The sequence below is a fragment of the Triturus cristatus genome, chromosome 8 (genome assembly GCF_964204655.1).
Source record: "Triturus cristatus chromosome 8, aTriCri1.1, whole genome shotgun sequence".
Taxonomy (NCBI): Eukaryota; Metazoa; Chordata; class Amphibia; order Caudata; family Salamandridae; genus Triturus; species Triturus cristatus.
This window is the reverse complement of record NC_140591.1, coordinates 1,479,918,336-1,479,939,818: the sequence shown is the minus strand read 5'-3', so window position 1 is coordinate 1,479,939,818 and position 21,483 is coordinate 1,479,918,336. Positions and strand designations below refer to the sequence as shown.

Here is a 21,483-nt window from a genome sequence, read left to right as displayed (position 1 = left end):
TCCTTACTGTTTACATCCTCTCACTGGCAAGCATAGTACAGCAGGCATCTAGTGACTTAAATGCTGTCTTAAGGAAGTAACACCATGGATGTCAGACAGCTGCCTCAAACTGAACAGTGGAAAGACTCAGGTGTTCATTGTCGATAACATGACCTGTTGGAAAGAACTGTTCTGCCCTTAATGCCTTGGAACGACCAGTACCAGCCGCTGCAGTGAAAAGCCTCAGTTTTTGGCTGGACAGTAAATCTACTATAGAAATCGAAGCCAAAAACATTTCTGCAACCTGTTTACAACTACTGTGATCCTTAAATGTTATGCAGTGGCTGCCACCCTCATCCAAAAGAGTGGTTATACACAGACTAATTAACTCCCACCTTCACTACGGCATTTCCCTATTTCTGGGAAGCCCTAAATATGTCCTAAAACGTCTATAGACCATTCAGTCTACCCTTAAAGTCCCAAACATCACTCCTACAAAAGAGAATCCAGTTCAAGGTCCTATGTATGGCTCATCGAGCAAAGCAAGGAAAAGGCCCCCTTCTGATTCGAAGATTACTTTGTCCTTACCTGCCTAAGAGATTGACGTTCTGAGTACTCCTCTCTGTTGACCATTCCTACGGTCAAAAATGCCAGATGTGGTGGCCGCTCTTTTGCTTTTTTGGCTGTTATACTATGGAATGCCGTCCCTGCTAAGCAAAGGCGGGTCTAGCAAGAAATCTTTCAGGAAACAACTAAAGACTCATCAATTCTAACCCTGGCATGGTTTGCCAAGGCTTTGCAGTTGTGCCTGTTTCAGCGCTAGGAGGCCTTTCGGGTTAGCTGTGCGCTATACAACATATCTTGAATAGAATGAAAGTTCTCTTAGTACTAGATGGTATTTAAGTCCAAAGGCTCACAATAGCCCACTATGGGGCTGAAGATATAGGTTACATAAGATAGGGGACAGCTGAACTGTGGTGAACATCATAGGGCAATATGAGCTCCGAAGAAAGGACTGATGACAGCACCAACGATTGAGACTCATATTTTAGGATGGATAGTGAACCAACATGGTATCTGCCTTGTGAGGTCCACTGCCTTTATCCAGTCTAGTAAGATGCTGTCCACGGAGCTAGGTTGGGAAGTACCCGCTGAGTATTGGTGCATGTGTGACCTTTGATACCAGCAAGCCCCCGCTTTTGCTCCCGTGAAGCCTGGATATCTGCTGGCAGGATTCTAGAAGTGGATAATCTGTTTTCAATCAACTCACCCTGTATAAAAGAGTTTGATAACTATCTCTTGATCTTGCATGGAATGCATGCAGGTGCATTACTCCTGCTAAGTATAGGTTAGAAGTACAAGGATCTTAGCGGTCCTGATGAGATCTGCATATCTTGTTAAGCAGATGAAATATATCGACCTAGAACAGACACTGGCTCAGTAAATGCTGCTGTTTCATGTTAATTTTTAACTGTATCACAGGGCCCATCTTATTAAAGAATTGGGTTAGGAATCTCTGTAGTTGTTTAACGATTCCTATCTTTGGATCCCATTAAGTACATGGAAAATTCAAAGTGTTACCTCCAAATTCGAGGTTAAACCCACCTGGAGGTGTGCAGCTGATTCTGAAGTGTGCCACAGATTTGCATGTGGATGAAGTTTCTATAAGAACACATGTACTGTACCTGTTGTGAAGGAGCGGGGCACAGTAACTGCTTGTTTTGGGAGACGCCCTCCACTTTTGATTTATGTAATCTAACAAGTGGTCATGGGTGACCATTTGAAATGTAGCAGAGACAGTATCTCTCCACATTGCCCCTCATCTTTCTGAAACCTTAGTGCCAAGGCTACAAGCAGAAGTGCTTCTATGATGCATTCAAGCTGAAAGTCTGCTTTCTAATTCTCAGTCATCTCCTCTCTTCCAGGAGAATTGGTAGCCAGGTGCTTCTCAATAGCTTTAGCTATCAATTAAAACTGAGCAATTGGTCTAAAGTTCTTGAACAGTCACATCCTAACCGTGTGTTTTTACAGCAGCGATGTTAACACCCCTCTTTAGGTAGCAGCTACTAAACATCGCATGTGCTGCATGTTGTGCGAAATATTGTGGGCTTACCTAGAACATACCGGGGCTTGGAGCCCACCCATTGCTTAGCTTTCTTGTCACTCCTTTGCCTACTGCTTATTCGTCCCCCAGCTTGTCAATTTTGTATTTGTCCCTGCCATGAGAATAGCCTCTTCCATCTCTTTTGATAGCTAGCTTCTGTGCTTTCACTGCTTGCTTTTCAAGCACTGAGTTTTTCTTTTGGATTAAGCATTTGACTGAAGTTTGTGCTTTCCAGCTTTCTCCCTTATGTACTTCTCTCCCCCTGCACTCCTTGTTGTTTTCTGTTGCCAGCGTTCTTCCTGCTTCCCTCCATGTTGCATTCACCGTTGTATAGAATCCCCCACCACTGATCACTTTCTCACCTGTGTGCTACTCCCATGCCCCCTTCCTTTTGCTCTCCACCCTTTTGTTCTCCTCAATGTTACACTTTGGTCTGTCAACTGCTTTCCTCTCCCTGGCCTAGGGTTGATTATACACCCCCCTTTGCCCCTGTGTTGCTGCCACCCTGTGTTGCTGCTTCCCCTCACCCTGTTTTGATTCTACCCTTATGTTGCATCGCCGTACCCGCTTTAGAAGAAAAAAAGCCTTCTCGCTTTTTTTTGGTTAGTTACTGATCCAACTAAGATCAGTAACTACAAAGAAAAAAGAAGCAAGACGGTAATTTTGCTGTCACATGCATGTGTGTCTCCTACAATATGGCTCCTCTGGCTACGTGAAAGACGCTTTAATTTAAAATCTTAAGCAATGCTGCACAGCGTCCATGATGCTGTGCAGCTGAACTAAAACCATTAGGAAGTGCAATAGATCCCAAAGACAAGACCTATTGCCTAATGCATGTTTAAATTGGTCAGTCACTACGCCTAGTCTCAAAGATGTATTAATAGTTGCTAAAGGGTGATCTTCAATTGCCAGAAAAAACCTTACTTGGCTATGGATCATCTGGAGATCCAAATCGCAAGGAAAAGGCTAAATTACATTGCTGAACTCATCAAGGGCAGCTCTTGGTTAGAGGGGCTGCCCAAGGAGTGCCGGATAGAGGGGACTTCTACTGCTGCTCTGGTAGAGTATCTAAAGACCCCATTAAATCCCTTGAAGTTTTTTTCCTTCAGACCAAGTTCGAAGTCGATTTTGTTAATGTTGACTGAATAAAAAAACTCCGCTAGATTGGTACAGAGAGCATGGGACTTTAGACAGCAAACTAGGAGGGTGATAAAAACATACTATTGATTTTAAATGGGACCCAGGGTTCATTAGATGTAATTTGTAAATTGCTCCATTATGAAGACGTTTTCGCTGTCTTCAAGGTGGCCTTATTTAATAACTTCAAGATATTTTTTTTTATTAGTCTTCAAGATGTTTTTTTCCACAGGATATTGGTTCCTGTGGACTTTAAGCCTGGTTTGTCCACCACACTTCAGAAATTCTTGAAACAGTTTATGCCGGATGCTGATTATGCTACTTGTCCCTGAAGCAAAGATACTAGCCACTCGCTGTGCTCCTTTAACTCCAGAGATGTCCTGACTGTAGCCAGAAATTCTGTTCTGTGATAGTTGGCATTAAGACTGAAGTTGTTGGACCCTGGAGACTTTTTGGTTAGGATTGCTTGTTATCGGGGGGTTTATATTCAGACTTGTTAGGCATTTTGTGTTTGCCCATTGTTCTGAAGTATTAACTTGTCATAAATGATTTTGTAGATCATTGGCAAATCAATATTCACTATGTAATGTGTAGGCATTATATTGACTGTGTTATGCAGGATTTACTAGACATTTCCTCAGTTTTAGCACACAAAGAGAATAATTGATCAAATCCAATGAATAAAAGAAAAAATGACATATTTTCCACCAAAGAAATACTTACATTATGTTTTGTCAGTGAAATGTGTTGTGGAATTCATGATATATATAGAGGTCACTTAAAACCTAGCATGTATCAAAGTAGGAGCAAGTAGTTTCCTCTTCAGACATACACATGATAAAGATTTTTTGTTTCTCCTGTAAGCAGGGCTGACAACTCTGTGATCCTTTAACCTAACATCTTAGATTACCAGCATCACTACTGGACTGATCACATTATCATGTAGTTTGTCAGACAAGATATTCAGAGTACAGGCCAAACTATGGTTTGATGCTGGCTTTTCCAAATAAGACTATCTATTTACATCTTTTTCATAAGCACCCCTGGTTATTGAAATCCAGCAATTGATGACCTACACTACTTTCTTAGCAGATGTTCTAAGAAAAATCAGTTGTCCCATGGCCCAGAAGCACCCATCAGAGCTCATTCAGAAAAGAATGTTGTTGGTTCAGGGATGATATACACCAAATTAAATGTAAGGGTAGCATTTGTGAAATGGTGGATGTGTACACAATCGCCATTTGACTGAACGGAGTTTCAAATGTGCTCTTCTACTTGCAAAATGGCCTTCAAAATGCCATGCTTGAGTCATGGAAGATGGATAACATCAAAAACTGCTTTCAGTGCTTTAAGAATTAGTGGTGTCAAACTACATGTTCTACAGCAAAAGGCTCCCTCTGGCAAAGAGTGCAGCCAGCTCACTCATTGGCACAGCCGGTCATGAAAATATGGGAGCCAACCTTCTTTCTGTGAATTCACTTCCATCCACGGTCACAAAGATCCATCCTTCTTGTAAACACTCTATAAACCTCGGTAATTTCTGCCACCTCGTTATTATCCATATTAGCCTCCCTGTTCTCATATCCCATATCATCAACTTCCATTGTGCCTCTATCTACAGATGAAGCTGCCTAAAAATAAAGAGTGATCTTGACTATTGAAAGTAAAGCACCAGCAGCCACCAAATGTTTTCAAACCCATCTCCTGCTCACCTAGCATTGCAAATGTACTTGAAAATGTGGAGTCCAGTAACTTGATCATTAACTTCCTGTCAGATGTCAGTCTGACAAGCCTCACACATCTTACAAAATATCAGGGAAGAGATGCTTACTTACTGGCCTCTAGATTGACTCTCCACAGCCCTTGATACCACAGTGCGGTTTGACTTAATTGCAATATGTGCAGTAGAAACTGCCCTATCTTGGCCTCGATCATTCATGAGTAACAATAACCACCAACTTAGACATTGCTGTCTAGAACCATCAGCTTTAGTGTAGCAATGTTTGAGGATCATCTCCCTCATTAACTGTAATATAATTTTGGGTCTGATTGCCAGTGTCCTTGATGACACAATATTGTCTGCCCACATATTTATGGGGAAGACACTTGGGTCTGTCTCACACTTTAGGAGGATTCTGGGTTTCAGTCAAGTTTTTACTGCTAGAAAGAATTTAACAGTTGGATGCAGTTAAACTAGGTGTAAATTTACAGTCAACTGCTAACCCTCTTCTGGGGCCAGTGCCACCCCCATTCCCCCACTCCCTTAACCTCCCCCGGTTTACTCATTTAAACTCTGGAATTGCCATTTTAGGTATAACTGATTTTCATTGAAATGTGTATAAGATAAGTGCAGTCAGCAGTGTCCCAAATGATGGATGGAAAGAACAATCTTTTCCTTAAGAAATTGAGATGCTCCAACCATCAAATAACATCTATGGTAAATTCAGGTGGAAGAAAATTGGGCCGTAGATGGAAGACAGCCGCACAACTGAGCACAAGGAAGAATGGTTGAAATGGGTAAATGGACAGGAAGGCGGGGGCCCGCTGAAGTCAAGGAGGGAGATAAAGAAAAAACATAAATTGGAGCAGTGTGATTCATATTGAATTCCCACTGCCCCCACCTTCCACATCCCAAATTAAGTGGCTGCCAAGAGAGTTTGACCAGCGTGCCCAATAGTGATCGAAACAGCTTCATGTCTCTTTAGCACAAGTATCTGCAGATTGAGTCGAATTGTCAGTGTGCACTACACAATATTGTGAATTGTCACTATATGCGCGCTACATAAGATCATTCCCAATAAGATTTGGGCTATCTCTACACCTGTAAATAGATGGGAATTGTTGCCATCTCCAACTGCAAGTTTTGCAGGGCTCATAGAGAAGCTGTAGACCCCAGTCAACAAACTCCTTACCCATTGCTTGCATCTTCTTTCTATGTTGTGTAAGCACTGTGAAGTTGTGTAAAAGGACCTGCTTACATTGAAAAAGTTTAATAGAGGCTGCCTTCTTCAGAATAGGGTCTTGAAATTCAAGGTCTGAGAACTATCATCGTACAACAGTCTCCATCCTGTGAAGATGTTGAGAATCCACCGACAGGTCTAAGCTTTTTTCGTACCGCAACATTAGTTGCGCACCCAACACGGAGCATATAGTTTGAAGTCAAGGAAAAAGTTTCATGTGTATAAGTAGGCCCAAAACCATACAATAAAGACCCTTTATTTGCCATCTTAGAGTACCATGGTATGGATTTGCGAAAAAGCTTTGTTTTCCAGTAATGTAAGGTCTGTATCTGTTAAAACTTGTATATAGGATTAATGAATGCAAAACCTTTAATATTCGGGCTAGCACTCTTAAGGAAATGCTGTAAACTCAGATGTATTAATGACAGTCCAGTAAACACGTTTGCAAAATGTAAACGTGATGCTATTTATAATGCTCCCTGATTATATTGCATAATCAAGAAAGCAAGCCCGGAGACTGTTTGCATAGTAAATGTACAGAATAATGGGAATTGAAAATAAAAGTTGTACTAAACTATTGGCAGCTTTAAATACCATTTCTCTGAGACCTCTACAAAACTATGGATTGCTGGCTCCGTTGCTAAATTCCATTTTCAGTCTCTACTCCTAAACGTAGGTGTGGATACGAATGTCCAACTGGGGCACGTCGGAAAAATTCAAGCATCAAGGGGGGTGGTTAAGCAGGCTGTACTATGCCCCCTCTACTCTTTAACCTGTACCTCACTGATATTAACGATCATCTAGCAAGAGTGTTTCCACAGAGAATGGCATAAATGGAAATTCAACAATTTCAATTCGCTGATGACGCAATAATCTTCGACCACATACACATTGGTTTGCGGCATTACCTGACTGCACTAGAGGTCTACAGTAAGGTGAAAAACATAAAAGTTAACAGCATCAAAAGTAAGATCGAAAAACATGCAAATCAACGGCATCAAAAGTAAGATCTTAATAAGAAGCTAGAAACACCACAATAAAGAGGCTTGGTACTTGTCAAAAATTAAGCTTGAGAGAGTAAGAACAATCAAATATCTGGTGTTTGCTGTAATGAACCAGGCAGTTCCTCTGATAATCTTAGCTCCCAGAAACACATCTGTTCAGCATTGATATCCACGTTTTGCAAGTTATTACAAACCATGAGCAGCTCTAATCTTTTGGTGGCTTGTAAAATCATTAATAGCAAGTTAATACGACTCTTGATGGATTGGAACATATACGGTTACAGCCTGCTTTTGAGATTTTGCTGGATCAGGCTCAAAATAAATGCTCCTGCTCAGTTTTTACCCTTCCAAATTCTTGGCTTATTGTTTGAAAGTGAAGAATGCGGCTAGTAGCACATTGAAACATGTAATTTGGAAAATTCTTTATGACCAAAAGCTAAAGTGGCATCAATATTTGAGAACCTCAATTGAAATCTTGAAGTCAAAGGATCTATGGGAAAACTCCCTGCCACTCAAAACGATAGTCAGAATTTTGACCAAACAAGCCAGATGAATTTCAATAGACCTGGACTTTGAAGCCACTAGCAATCTGGCTTTCATAGGTGCTGCTCCACTTCAATACAGTCCGGGAAGTATCGCACAATGCTTGGAATATCCCTTCAAACTCTACGGTTAAGATGTGACATAATTTCCCCCTTAAAGTGGATCATTTTGACCGCATCACTGGTACGACTGATCAGGTTTGTAGGCTCTGTGGGGCTGTGTCACAGCCCTTAGTGGCCATGATCTGCACCAGTGATCCACCTCTGGTTTATAGACGTTACTGGCTGTGGCCTTTTTATTTTGTTTGTTTTGCAGCTTCATATAAGATCGAGCAGGAAAACAGTTACAGCCTGTCTATCCCCTCAATCGCCCTAGCTTGCAGCCAGATTCATGACATTTATGCAGCATTCAGGAAAGTTGCAGGTGTTTCTCAGGTTAATGTGTTTTAACCTCACCACAAGGAGGCTACATTTACACCAACCAATTATATTTTAATAATTTGGGGAAATTAATTTGCTGCAAGTCGAATTAACAATCGGAATAGATTATTTCAGATAAAATACCTTATTGGTCCATAGGACCTGAGTAAGCTCAAGTAATACATTACATCTGATTACTAGGAATTGTAAAAGTTCTAGCTTCTCTCGATGTTTGCTGTTGAAGTACTAAAAGTATGGTGCTTAGAAAACTACTATGTCGTATTGAGTAAAGCTTAGCACAAGGTCACCCCAATGAGAATCAGCAATTTGTGGACTTTCAGCCACTAGGATTTTTTTGCCCTCAGTTGCTGGTCTGGAGTCTGAGGGAGTAGTGAGGGACACATGCCTGCATGGGAGATATACCTCCAGAGGACTACCACTTTAAAAAAGCTTCTTTGCTCTGAACTGTTAGAATTAATAAGCACTGTTCCTTTGCCTAGTTAAGTTATTCTTATGTAAACTGTTGGAGATTAATGGTCCCCTGAGTTATAATTTATACTGCCTATGGTAGCTCTTCTATTCATACTTTCTATGGTAGCTCATATATTTATAGATGATCCTGATTAATGAGAACATAATTGAAATTTATTTTATTGTATGGCTCATCTAGGGTAGTTTATTTTTTCTTTTAGCTTATTTCTCTTATTTATTTCACACTCTTTGTAACAGTTTAAATTAACTGTGCAATAAAATTACTATTTCCGAGACATCATTTAGTAAGTGTTTGTTGGCAGCATAAAAATAAATTAATGACCAGTTTGTGATAACAAGACACAATTCTGCAAGCTATGTGTTTTTATTGGTGCAGATTTATGACTTTCAGGAATGCACAAGAGTTTACAGAAGTAGGCCTGGAAAATGTACTCTTAGACAACTATTGTGAAATCTCTTTATGCATGAGCAGAGGTACACAAATGTATTTGTTCATGTGAAAATCTGTTGAGCAATTGCAAATTCACTCGCTTTACACCCTCACCCTCTTTTTTCCCACCCTCAAAAATATTTTACTCCTGTCTGGTAAGGAATAAATTCTAGCCTCTTCCAGTGTGTGGGAAGAGAGTAAATAGGACCCTGGAGCTATCACTTCCCACCTACTTCCATTCACAGCATTTTGATTTGTTGCAAAATTAAAGCCTTACTAAAATCCAAACACTGATCAAATATTAGCTGTAACGTAACCTAATCAGAGAGGCTATTATCGGGGCTCTAATATGAGAACATTTATAATTTGTGACCTTAGTGTACTGCTCCAGTTGCGACGAGTGGACTGTTGTATAAAAAAAATGTTGATTTCTGAAGCATCACGTCCATTTGACAAGTAGCTACCCACCCTTGTAGAAAGGCGTACCACCTGCAATGGCATTTGTGTCAAATCGACTGAAGCACATTCTCCATCCATGACTCCATCTCCGCATTAACAGTCATGCGGGCAAGGTGACCGAATGCCTATTACGTTACCAAATTAGACCTGATTACAAACTTGATGCTTTAGGTGTAACAGAATCATGGCTAAACTACCATTCTCATCTCTGACTCTGAGCATACCCCTACGTCCCACAGAATGAAAAATCCTTAGAATTGGTAGACTGAACAAAAGACAAGCCTGGGCATTGTAGTCCTCATCAAAAACTCCAACTTCAAAATCATCCCCTCTTCAATTCATGATACAGTTAAATGCCTTAAGTTAGCATTTACTATAGCTCCCACAGACTACGCTACTTTGTAGGCAAGCTAATAAAATACTTTGCAAAAAGCTGCATTGTTTAACCTAATCCTAAATTCAAACATTGCATCTCCGTCATCAAATTAGCTAAGCCACACAACCTCCAACAGCTATCTCCCCTTCTTACCCAAAAGAAGGGCAAAACACTTGACATGATATTCGATGATTCCAATAGTCCACAGCCTACCAACCATCTTCGACTGGTCAGATCGCCTTCCTGTTCACTTTTACAACCTCTGCAAACTGCACCCTCAAACATATAAAACAACCAAAGTAAAACAAGTAGCCCTAGCTTTAAATGCAACACTACTTCTTTGCTGAAACCCATATCCAACTCAAACTTATAGACCCATCAATGTATCTGACCCGTCCACCCAAAAAAATACAAGAGCATTATTACCACTGAAGTGGACCTTATTTTCTGCACTACAGCTCAAATGTAGTCGACCAAAGCCCAACCAAGCTTACATTCAAGAGCAAATTAGTTAATCCAGTGATGCTACTCTAGCTTTATTTTGGTATATCAGCAAACTCATAACCTCGCATAATCTGTACCTTCAGCATCAACTAATGTGATACGTGATCAATTCTTCCATAACTCTAGGCCCAAAATAACAGCTCTCAAACCACTTCAGTGCAAACCTACCTCCACTGGTATTTCTTCCGAAATGCACCAACCTCTAAGGTACTTTTACTCCTGTCTCGAAGTGTGAGCTGATGAGTCATTACATTGCTCAAACCCACATACTACTTACATGAACCCATTCTAGTAAAAATAAAAGCAACTTGCATATCGTTCTTGATTCCTATTGCAATTTAATAAATTGAATCTCAACATCAAGACTTCTTCCCAAACACATTGTGGCTGGGAAATCCTATTGGAAAAAACGGTGGCAGTCAGCTACACGTAGCAAAAGGGACTGCTGAACAGTTACCGATCTGGTTTCACAAATGGATTCAGCACCAAAACAGAAACAGTAAAAATTGTGAATGATGTCTGTCAGCTTTTCGACAAAGGTGGTGCTGGTCTGATTGTTCAAGTAGCTTTTGACATGATTGACCAAGGCAAGCTGCTTCTGTCCCTAAAACACTGCATGACATTTTGTGGAAATGTTTTAAACTGGGTCTTATCTTTCATAACGTAAACCTTCTGGTGAAAATCGCAGGAAACACTTCAAAGACTCTACCACCACAGACGTGAAATGTGGCATCCCAGAGGTTTTATTCTCATGCCAGGTTTGTTCAACCTGTGCATGAAGCCCTTCAGCCCCATGCTAAAAGACTTGGGAGTCACCATGCATTAATATACAGTAAATGTAAATGTCCAGTATTTGTAAAGCGCAAACAATTACCCGAGGGTGTCAAGGCACTGGGGGCCGTCGGGAAGATTAAGCGAGCTATTGCCCAGAGTCGTATGGTGCTGGGCTGATCTGCCGCCGGGGATCAAACTGTGAGCCCCCGGGTTCCGGAGTCAGCCGCCCTGGCCACTGCGCCACACCTCTTCCCTGTGACATCCAGCTGTGTCTGAATACCTCTACTATGAAGGACAAAGCCACCCTTAAAAACTGCTTAGAAAAAGTCCTCCTCTGAACCCATTGGAGACCCACTTCTTAATGCTATCCAACCCCCAACAAAACAAAATCGACTTATCAATTCTACATTTGATAAAGCTAGACTGCTTCTCTCACACCTTCCTACTTTAATAAATCATTAGTATTCATTCAAGACTCTCTCTCATCCCACGTACAAATAAAAGTGCTTAAGCCGCAGATTTTCTTCTCCCTAGTCTGAAGAAAATATTACACCTCATCTCATCCGATGCACTAAAAACAGCTGTATTCACACTTATATGGAGATTGGATCTTGAGAATGCTGCACAAGCTGGGGTACCGGCTACATCCTTGGCTTTGCTCCAAGCGTCTACATTCAGCTGCCAGACCTGTTCACTAAGCAAAAAATATGACCACATCTCCAATTTATTTAACTTTCTACTTGCTCACTGTCCCTGCAAGAATATAATTCAAATTCCGTAGCCTACTTCACAAGGGTACCCATAATGGAAGCCCTCTTACATTGCCGAAGTGCTCAATCTCTGGTGGTTCAAGAGGGCTAAGAAACAAACTTGCTGCTTCAGGAAACCCTGAAATCTAGAACCCCCCTACTGCCCAAAAACATTTAGTCTCATGAGTAGCCTTTTCCTTGTGGAACTCGGTCCCTCCCCTCTTAAATCAGAACTATAACCCCATTTGCTGCCTTCAGAACATAACTCAAAGCCAGTTTTTCAAACAGTTCCTATACTGATGCATGTCTTTTGGAGTTGATCTCCCACTGATTATTTATGTTGCTAGTTATTTCCTTTAACCTACTGTTATTGACTTGTTCTATGTAAAGTACCACAACTACGCTCTTTCCAGACATACTATACAAATGTTAAAAATAAAAAAGCTATGTAATGTATCCTAGCAAAACGTCCAATTTATACAAGTTTATTTTTACTCGTAGCTTTAGTTTGTCTTCAAACTGAATAAGCACTGGCAAATGATTGGATTTACTAATCCTTTTATCCTCCTCTTGCATTACTGTGGTGCATGCAGACACATCAACAGCTATGCCGTTATGATTTTTCTCAAAGTGATAAAATCAAAGATGCCCACGTTTTTGAATACCCATATTATGGCCACCTTGGAATGATTTTTCTTTTGTTTTACGAAAAATCATTGCAAGATTGCTGCAAGCACGGTGGCCATATTTGAATGATAGCATACACAGTGTACATCTTTATCCAATTTTGTTTTAAATTGACTGTTCCTTGATGGCAGATGCCTCTCTCCCTCACATTAATATTTGAAGGATGACAATCGGGTAAAGCTGCAGGTGGAGACCTAAAAATGCTTAGCCCCAAAGTCCTGATCTTTGTCTTTCACCTTTCTTACTTGCTTTTTCATATGATTAAAAGATACTGTAAATCTAGCCAACAGATATTTTTCATTTATTTAATGCAATCATATTGTTTGTGTTCTCAGTACGAGCTTTTGGCTTTAATAGAAAGATTGTTTGTTTTATTGTTTGACCCTGCCTCCTTTGACGTATTGAGTCGACTGGAAATGTTGACTTACATCAGCCGTAATAACACAGCTCAAATAAGTCACTATATTCAATTATGATTCGACCATCTTAAAGTGAGCAAACCTTTTGTTCAAGTTTGGGCTGCTGCAGCATCGAGGCAGACTGTGCTAACAGTTTCTTCTACATTGTTTAATGATAGATGTAAACTCATTCCAACAAACCACAAAATGGATTGATGATGTCAGAACGGAGCGAGGAAGTGATGTCATCATCATGCTAGTGGGAAATAAAACGGATCTTGCTGATAAAAGGTACGTGGACAGTTACAAACTTTCAAATTGTCGTGTATATGAATTGTTTTTTTTTTGTCTGTACCAAGCATCTCAGTTGAAGCAATGTTTTGTATTAGCTTGGAAAAGAATTTTGAAAATCCTGCTTCCGTTTTTTGGTGGCTCCAGAACAGTGTTGGACATTTTGTGTTTGAGATTTGAAACAATATTAGAGATTCCACAGTAACTGATTTATTGCCCAAGTGCACTTTCCACAGTATGATGGCACAGCGTGATGCTGAAATTTTCTATGTATATGATCTAAGAGTATAATTTGTGAGTCTTTAGTGTGCACAAGAAGTATTACTGGTGTTGATTGTGTGTCCAGTTGCAACAGAATGTTTTGTATGCTGTTGGGTTGCCATTCATATTGGTAAAGCTTTGACATCAGACTCACTATGTAACCACATGAGCTAGACACCATGTACATTTAAATGAACGTTCTGAATACGTTTCTTAGGGAATACAACTGGTGTATTTTTTTTCTTTTTTATAATGAAGCCTAAAAATGATTTTAACATCCAGTAGAGCTATATTCTGACTGGCATGTCTTTTGCCCCCAGGCAAGTGTCCATCGAAGAGGGCGAAAGGAAATCCAAAGAGCTGAATGTAATGTTTATTGAAACGAGTGCAAAAGCGGGCTACAATGTGAAACAGGTAAGTGACTCCCAGGTGGAGAGCTGCGATTCTTCCCCCCCCCCCCCCCCCCTCTCCCTTTTTTTTTTAACTGATTCTTTCAGTTAATCAGTGCACTTACACCGTTCTGTGTATTGTATCTCTTAGAGATGCCTGGAAGTCCTTTTTATGGATTGATGCTTCGATTTTAAAGATATTTCTAAGTTTCTAGTTGCTCATTTAAGAGTGTCCAGGAAAGCCCCTTTAAACAGTGTAAATCTAAGTAAGGAAAAGGGAACAGTAAATGTGTACATTAAACATCTAGTTGTTCTTGTTAACTGATTGCATATCTTGGATACCTTGTCTTTAAGCAGTATAGCATCATGCTAGTAGGGCAAATTCTTTGTATAATTTTATATTTGACGTCTACATATCAAGATTGATAAAGGATCAAAGAAGATTTTTAAAACTTTTTTTAATGAGATTCGGATTGACGTACCTCTTTAAAATTTCTAGTTTTCTATGTCAGTTCACTTTAAATTTGTGCTGCAAATGGTTAGCGTAGTAAACTCCTATGCTTAATTTGTTATTGGTGAGTCATGTGATCCTCTGCAAACACTCCCATGGTTATCTGAATTAAATGTTGTATTTTTTCATACTCTGCCAGTTTAGCTTTCAACATCAAACATGCATATAAAACCAAAATACAGCACCATCATCCTCCCCTGCCCACCAACCCATCCCACGTTTAATGCTTTGAAGCAGCAACCTGGCACCTCAAGTGCTATAAAAAGGAACTTAAATATAGAACAGTGAAAACAACTATGAGCTCGACAGCAGCAGAAGATATGACGTGAACAAACCTAATGCAAATGAGTCTTAGTTGAAAGAATTCTGGATTTGAAATTAAATTAAATCTTCTGGTAAACAAAAAAGATGCATGTATGTTTTGGGTCCCATAACTCGAGAATAAAAAAAAATACTTGTATACCATGAGCATTGTTTTTATACAGAAGGTGTTTTTTCCATTAGCCTGTTGAACTCCTGCAAATGCAAGAGTAAGTCTAATGCAAGTCACACCTACAAGAATTTTGTTTTATATATAAGGCCTTAGTAACACCATGTTTGACAGCAGTAGTTTACAGTATTTTAAAACTTGTAACATGGTCTAGATAAACTCTGTTAAGAAAGAAGTGCACTACAAAGTGAATAATTAATCTGATCTTAAATGTTTCAAAAGTGATAAAGCTGGTGTCATTAGAATTAAAAAGGGTGTCCAACATAATGCCAAATACTGGTCTTAAAAAATAGAAGGCTGACCAGGAATCTGTCCATTTAGTTATCTTAGGAACCAAATTCAGGAACCAAATTAAAGATTTTAATCATTTTGAACAGATGGGTTTTCATAGATTAGAGTGGGTGCTTGGTCATCGCCTTGCTAGGTCTTCTTTATAAGCAGTGTTGCAAGAAAATCCTAGTTGAATGGAGTTATAGTGATTTGAACCTAAACTCTAGCAGTGGGGCTCTCATACTTTGTTTATAGCTAATAAAAGGATTCTGAAACTGCCCTAAGTATTGAGGATATGAGAGTTTTGGATTCGTTTCTTGGTCAGACTAATCAATATGACAGCATTTAATTAATGGTATCCATAGGTGAGATGTGTATGTGAGATGCACATTCTCTTCCTCCCCCATGTTTCCCAATCTTAATTTGATCTGTTATAATATAAATCAAAGCTTTGGAGATATTTTGATATATTTTAATCCTTTTGTTATGGATTTCGTTTCATGTTCTAGCGTTACTCTTAAGTAAAAATGGAGAATTTTTTTTTGCTACAAGTTAATTGGACAAAAGTTCATGTTAATAAACAGTCTTCAGTCTGCTGTGCCTTTTGCTAGTCTGTTTCAGTGTTATTTAGAAAAACATGGTAGAAACTTGCACTTTAATGTGCAGTAGAAAAGTTACGTTCTCTATAAACATCTTCCCCTGGCACTGTAGCCCCTTGTACAAAATTTGCTATAATTTTTGTTTTTAAATAGTAGAATCTGGAAACGTCTTTGTGGTTTTTTTTTTTTTGTACTTTTACATTTGGGTGTAGTGTCATGCAGGTACCAGTGGATGGGCACTATTGAAGAATATTATTTCATCAAATTAATCCTTAACCAAAAAATAGCTGGTGAACACTTCATACGAATCCCTTACGTTTCACCGAAATATCCTTGCACTGCAAAGGACTGCTTGCATTACATCCATTCACTGCATTGGTTTGGTAATTAACCCACTTTATATAAATGGATTTTGTCCTGGTGTATACATGGGCACTTATTACCCTCCCTTCTTCCCTGTGACCCATTGTGTCTCCTTTGCCTGCCAGACTTACCCCTAGCCGAAAGTCGCTCTGTCCCTCCTCCCTGTGATGGTGGTATCTGTTTTGAACCAAGCTATTTTTCTAGGGTATACGGATGCAGAAAACCTTGGAACTTGCTATTCTTGGATATACGCGTATTTTTCATTAAGACACTTCAAAGGTACTTCACGGTTACAGGTCCAGGGCTATTAGATGGTAAAGGTCACACTCTTAACGGTAGGCACATCAAGCTAACAATTACAACCCTGTGTGTAATCTTAAATACAAAGAATGATGAGTATTGTGTTCAATAGAGAATGAGGCCTGCATGCCCCTCCATCATCCTCCTCCTCCTCCTCTAGTTTAAGATCATCTCTAAATCCAGGAACGTTTTTTATTTTCACGCTAACATGGTTGGTTCTGTGGATGAATCTGCCTAAAGTGTCTCTACGTTCAGTTTCTCTGGCTGTTATAGATTTGGCTCTTCTGCTGTTTCCAAATCCTTTTGGGCCCTTGGTGCTTGGTTACACGTTCAGACTGTGCTACCCAGCCAACCCTATTTTGGGCTGTCTTTACAGTGTTATGCTTTCTTCCCTTGCATATGATCCGTCCCCTGTGCATATGTTATGCTCTCTCCCTTTAGACTGTACACTATGGGTTCTTCCTTCCCGGTAGGTATTATTCTCTCTCCCCTCTACATTGTAGGCTTATCCCTTTACCGTTGTAGTGTGGCCCTCCACATTGTGCTTTCCCCCACAGCTCTTCTTCCTGCCAAGATATCCAGTTGCGTTCTTCCTCTCAATCGCTATTTTACCATTCACTTTTTCTCCAGCCTGAATCTATTCCCTTCTCTCCCACAGTCCCATCTTTTTCTTCCTAAACACACTTGTCCCTCCCCTCTCTCCCATTCTCGCTCCAACCCCCTTCATCACTCACTTTGTGTAATTAGGTTAGAAAGGACTTTTTTTTTTTTAAAAGAAAAAATCCAAGTCTGTGTAAGAATTATCCCTTCTGCATTCATTGTAAACAGGATGTTTGTATTCTCACTGTTAAATATCTGCTGCATTGTCTAACATGCTGCTTTATTTTTCAGCTTTTCCGACGTGTAGCAGCTGCCTTGCCAGGAATGGAAAGCTCTCAGGATAAACGAGAAGACAGTATCCTTTCAGTATGTTATCTAGCATGGAAATACTTAATTTCTGGATTGACATTCTCAAACAAAATCTGTAGTTACATCAAGCTACATATGGCTATGGTTATGATTGCTTCTATTCAGCTAAAAGTGGTGAATGTTCATTATCAATAAGTAAAGATGCTAAAATGTCATATATTTTTTTGTTGGTGCTGACTTTTCAGGGAAAAAGTGTTAAATGTTAGTTTTAAACAACTGTAAAAAAAAAAAAAGATACAAAAAAATCAACATCTCATAAAACAATACTTAAAAAACTGAAGTTTCCTGGCCTGAATGCAATAGAATACGAAGGGAACAAACATGAGAGAATTTTGGTTGCATCCAGATGGCTTCTAGTTATAACAGCTTAAACTGACCTGGACCCGTGCATTAAATTAAAGCAGTGGTCCTAAGCTTGTTAACAATAATCTGTAGCAAACATCCTCCAGCACTGGCTCTTTTCTAGATTTACTTGCTTGAATTATGCTCTGTCATCAAGTTTGTGAGTACTATGGTAGCCTATAAATTGTCAGTGATGCCAGATTTCCATATAAGCGTTTGGTTGAGCTTCCTATTCATCTCAGTAGAAAAGATCCAAAGTCCAGCCAATGAGTGGAAAGCAGAATTCCACTACCTCTGAGGCTACCATACTTTATTGTCTTTCTGCAGCACAACCGGCACCTTCGAACTTTATGTCCAATAAAATAATCCAGTGTCATTCACAAAGGGTAGGAGTAAAAGCCTGCTTCTGAGGGAGGGTCTGGTTTCACCAGACACACCCTTCAAGGAGAAAAAAAGGTTAAAACAAGTAGCGCTTTCCCACTCCAACCACTAGGTGCAGAGTGTTTTGAAGAGCTACAGGCTGCAAAACCTTTGTTTTGCAGCGTGAATCGTTTCTGGATTTACGTGCTGTGCATTATTCTGCCATCTATTGCTTGGGTAGGGAATTGTTTCTAAAAACGTTTGTCCTACTATTTTTGTGTTGGCTGTTGGCGGCTGTCAAGGTACCTCTATTTGATGCACCGTGTGACGTCGTAGTGTTTCCTCTGGAAGCTTCCACAATTGTTCGCCATCTTCAGATTATTTTTTCCACTGTTGGGTCTGGATGTATGTAAGATCATTTTCATCAAAGGGAACAAGGAAGTCATTGAAGAACTCGAGATCAATGACCGAAATCTACGCTCAGAAATCTGCTAATTTTTGTAACAGTGTTTATGGTGCCTCCAAGCGCTCCTCGAGACAGTACATCCGTTCTTGGACTGAAGCTCATCATTCATAATGTCTGAGCTAAAGAAATCTTTATTCAGACCTCATGCCTCCTGTGGCAAAACGAGACATTATACTGAAGATCCCCGTTCAGAATGCCTCCCGCTCTATCTGGCACAGAAGACCAGGGATTTTAAGATTGCCAAACATTCTCAACAAAAACCATTCATGACGGAGAAGATAGGTGGTCTGCTCTGGTCTCTCCCAAAGAAAGAGAGCTTAAAAATAGGCATCCTCAGTAGGGGTGTGCGAAATTAGTTTAATTTGCTTTGGTTTAATTATATGAAAGTAAGGAAAATGCAAATCCATCATTTAGCTTGGTCTAAAATGTGTCCACATCAATTTTTCATGTCTGGGTGCTTTTTGCGCTAAACAAAAAATTTGGTAAAAATACAAACTGTAGCAAACAGTGACTAGTCTCCTGGTTGTTGTCCTTGCTTTGGGCTTCCCACATAATTTTGTAGCATACTGCAGTGTTATAACGGCATGTGGCATAATTTCAGGAATTATGTATAACATGCATAACCTGAAATTATCGACATTAAATCCGTTAAAGCAGCTCAAGTTAAATTTTCCCCTGGCTTATTCTAATGTGAGGAATTTATTCTGAATTACAGAAAATCCTTAAACATCTACAGGGAGAACAGTCTGAGTGGAGTCTGATAAAGAATTATCTTCCACTCGGAGTGCCTCCCAAGAAGGTCACTAAAAAGTTCAACAATCATCCCTACAGACAGACAAAGCATTCTCTGAAGCTCCTCTTGCACGAAAGACAAAACCTGTTCAGTTATGCATTCACTGACCATCCTGCCTAGGATGATTTCATGGGCTCTCAGCAGAACTTCGCAGTTGACAATGAAGCCAGTCATTGCTACCTCCCGGTCCACCAAGAAGCTATCCTCTATCAAATGGTTTATTAATCTCACTTTTAAAGCGCTATCAGAGACAGCCTCTTTGTCAGTGCCCGGACACTGATGACAGCCAAATTCAAGATTCTACTTCAGTTTTTTTTTTTTTTTTTAAATATTCAAGTCAGGAGAGCTTTGGCCAGTTTTGGGTAGGTGTCCAAATGGTTATTTTTGAAAAATCATTCACAATGTTTACGCTGCAAGAAGTACTTTACCTCGTCCAAAATAATGGATACATGACTTTACTGGATATGGAGGATGCTCCGGGCTACTCCAATAATTCTTTTGAAGTGCATGGCCACTGTCGTAATGTTTCACATAAAAGTAAGTACACAAAATCTTTTCTTACTTGCATGGCTGCCTTTCAAGAGCAAATAGTCAGTGAAAGCAAAGATATTTGGTTCTTTTTCAAGTAAACATGTCTCGTCTCAACCAACATCAGCAAATCTCACTAGACCCAACAAGTTCCAGGCACGCTGTTTAGATTTAGGTTTTTTGTCTCTACAAAGAGTCCAATTATGACAATTCCTGTCTTCACAGATTCAAGGGTTGAATACGATTACAGTCCATACATTTAAGTCACTCCTAGAAATTGTCCTGCATTCACCTGTTCCTTGCTGCAGAATCAAATTGTGACTCTTTCAAGAGGAACAATATGCACCATGTGTCTGGATCATTTGAAGTCCTGAACCAGATCGTGCCCAGATCAGAACCACACTGGATTAGTGGAGAAAACCATTGAACATGACAAAAAGACTACTTTCCAGCCTGAACTGGTTCATTTTTTGATGACCTGTGGATGTGTCCCTAGATGGACATAGCCACATTTGCTGGACCAGAAAGCCATTTGCCTTAGGTCGAGGATGTTTATATGCAGTCATCTTTCTGCCTTTGATCAAACAGCTGTTCAGTAGAGTCTGTAGTCTTTCTTCCGAATTTGAGGGATTAAATTTGAGGGATAAAACCGGACAGCAGAACTATGATCTGCATCAACAAGCAAGGTGGCACCTAGTCACAGGTCCTTTCAGAAGAGTCACAACATCTTTGGAATTCAGCTTTCATTTGCAGCATATAGCTGATAGCCGAACACATGACAGGAGTAGGTTACACATTAGTTGATGCGTTCAGCGGGATTACACACATCCACCATGAGTGGGAGTTAAGCTAAGAACTGGTGAAGACTATCTTGCATCAGTGGGGTGTTATGCACTGTATTTATTTGCTTCACCTCAGAACAAGAAATGCCCATTATATGCAAGCCGGTAGTGACAACCAAGATCGAGGGGAGAGGTGCTTTTGATGTGATGTTCTAAAATCTTTGTGCACAAATTTCCACCACCTCCCCTCATCCTATTAGTGAGCACTGGCATGACCTTGCGTGTATCAGTTGACTGCCATTCTCCCTCTGTCAGAAGCTCCATGCATTAATCTTGGCAGTCAGCATGATCTGTTGTCAATGGGTAATGGTCAGATTCTTCATTGAAATCGGGGATCTCTGCATTTGACATCACTGTGAGAAAGTGCCTCTTTTAGCATGGTTAGCACACACCTTTTGCTTGGTTTTCATGTGGTTTTTAACTGTAGTGCACTGGGCCCCTGTCAACCAGGCCCCTGTGCCAGTGCTTCTTCTCTAAAATCAAATCCCCAACTGGTACTTCTACTCCCTGTAAATCCCTAGTAAAGGGTACTCTGGGTACCTCTGACCTTGGAGCTGAAAAGGGTCTTCAGGGACCTCCTCACACCCTGTACAGGGACCATGCCACTGCCCTTGCAGCTTGCATGCCCCTGTTTGGGAGAAAACGACAAAGTAAACATGGCACCCTGCTTGGGTGCCATACCAACTAGCACTGC

General features: G+C 40.1%; 1 protein-coding gene across 2 annotated transcripts in view; it reads left to right on the top strand.

Annotated features, from left to right (window-relative positions):
• The window catches only part of RAB6A (RAB6A, member RAS oncogene family), a 358,201-nt gene that overhangs the window by 310,690 nt on the left and 26,028 nt on the right, over positions 1–21,483 (top strand). For both annotated transcript variants that reach the window (XM_085623332.1, XM_085623333.1), the window contains exons 5-7: positions 13,195–13,306; positions 13,888–13,981; positions 17,381–17,444. In XM_085623332.1, the coding sequence (XP_085479458.1) occupies positions 13,195–13,306; positions 13,888–13,981; positions 17,381–17,444 (270 nt within the window). The remainder of the gene's footprint in view (positions 1–13,194; positions 13,307–13,887; positions 13,982–17,380; positions 17,445–21,483) is intronic.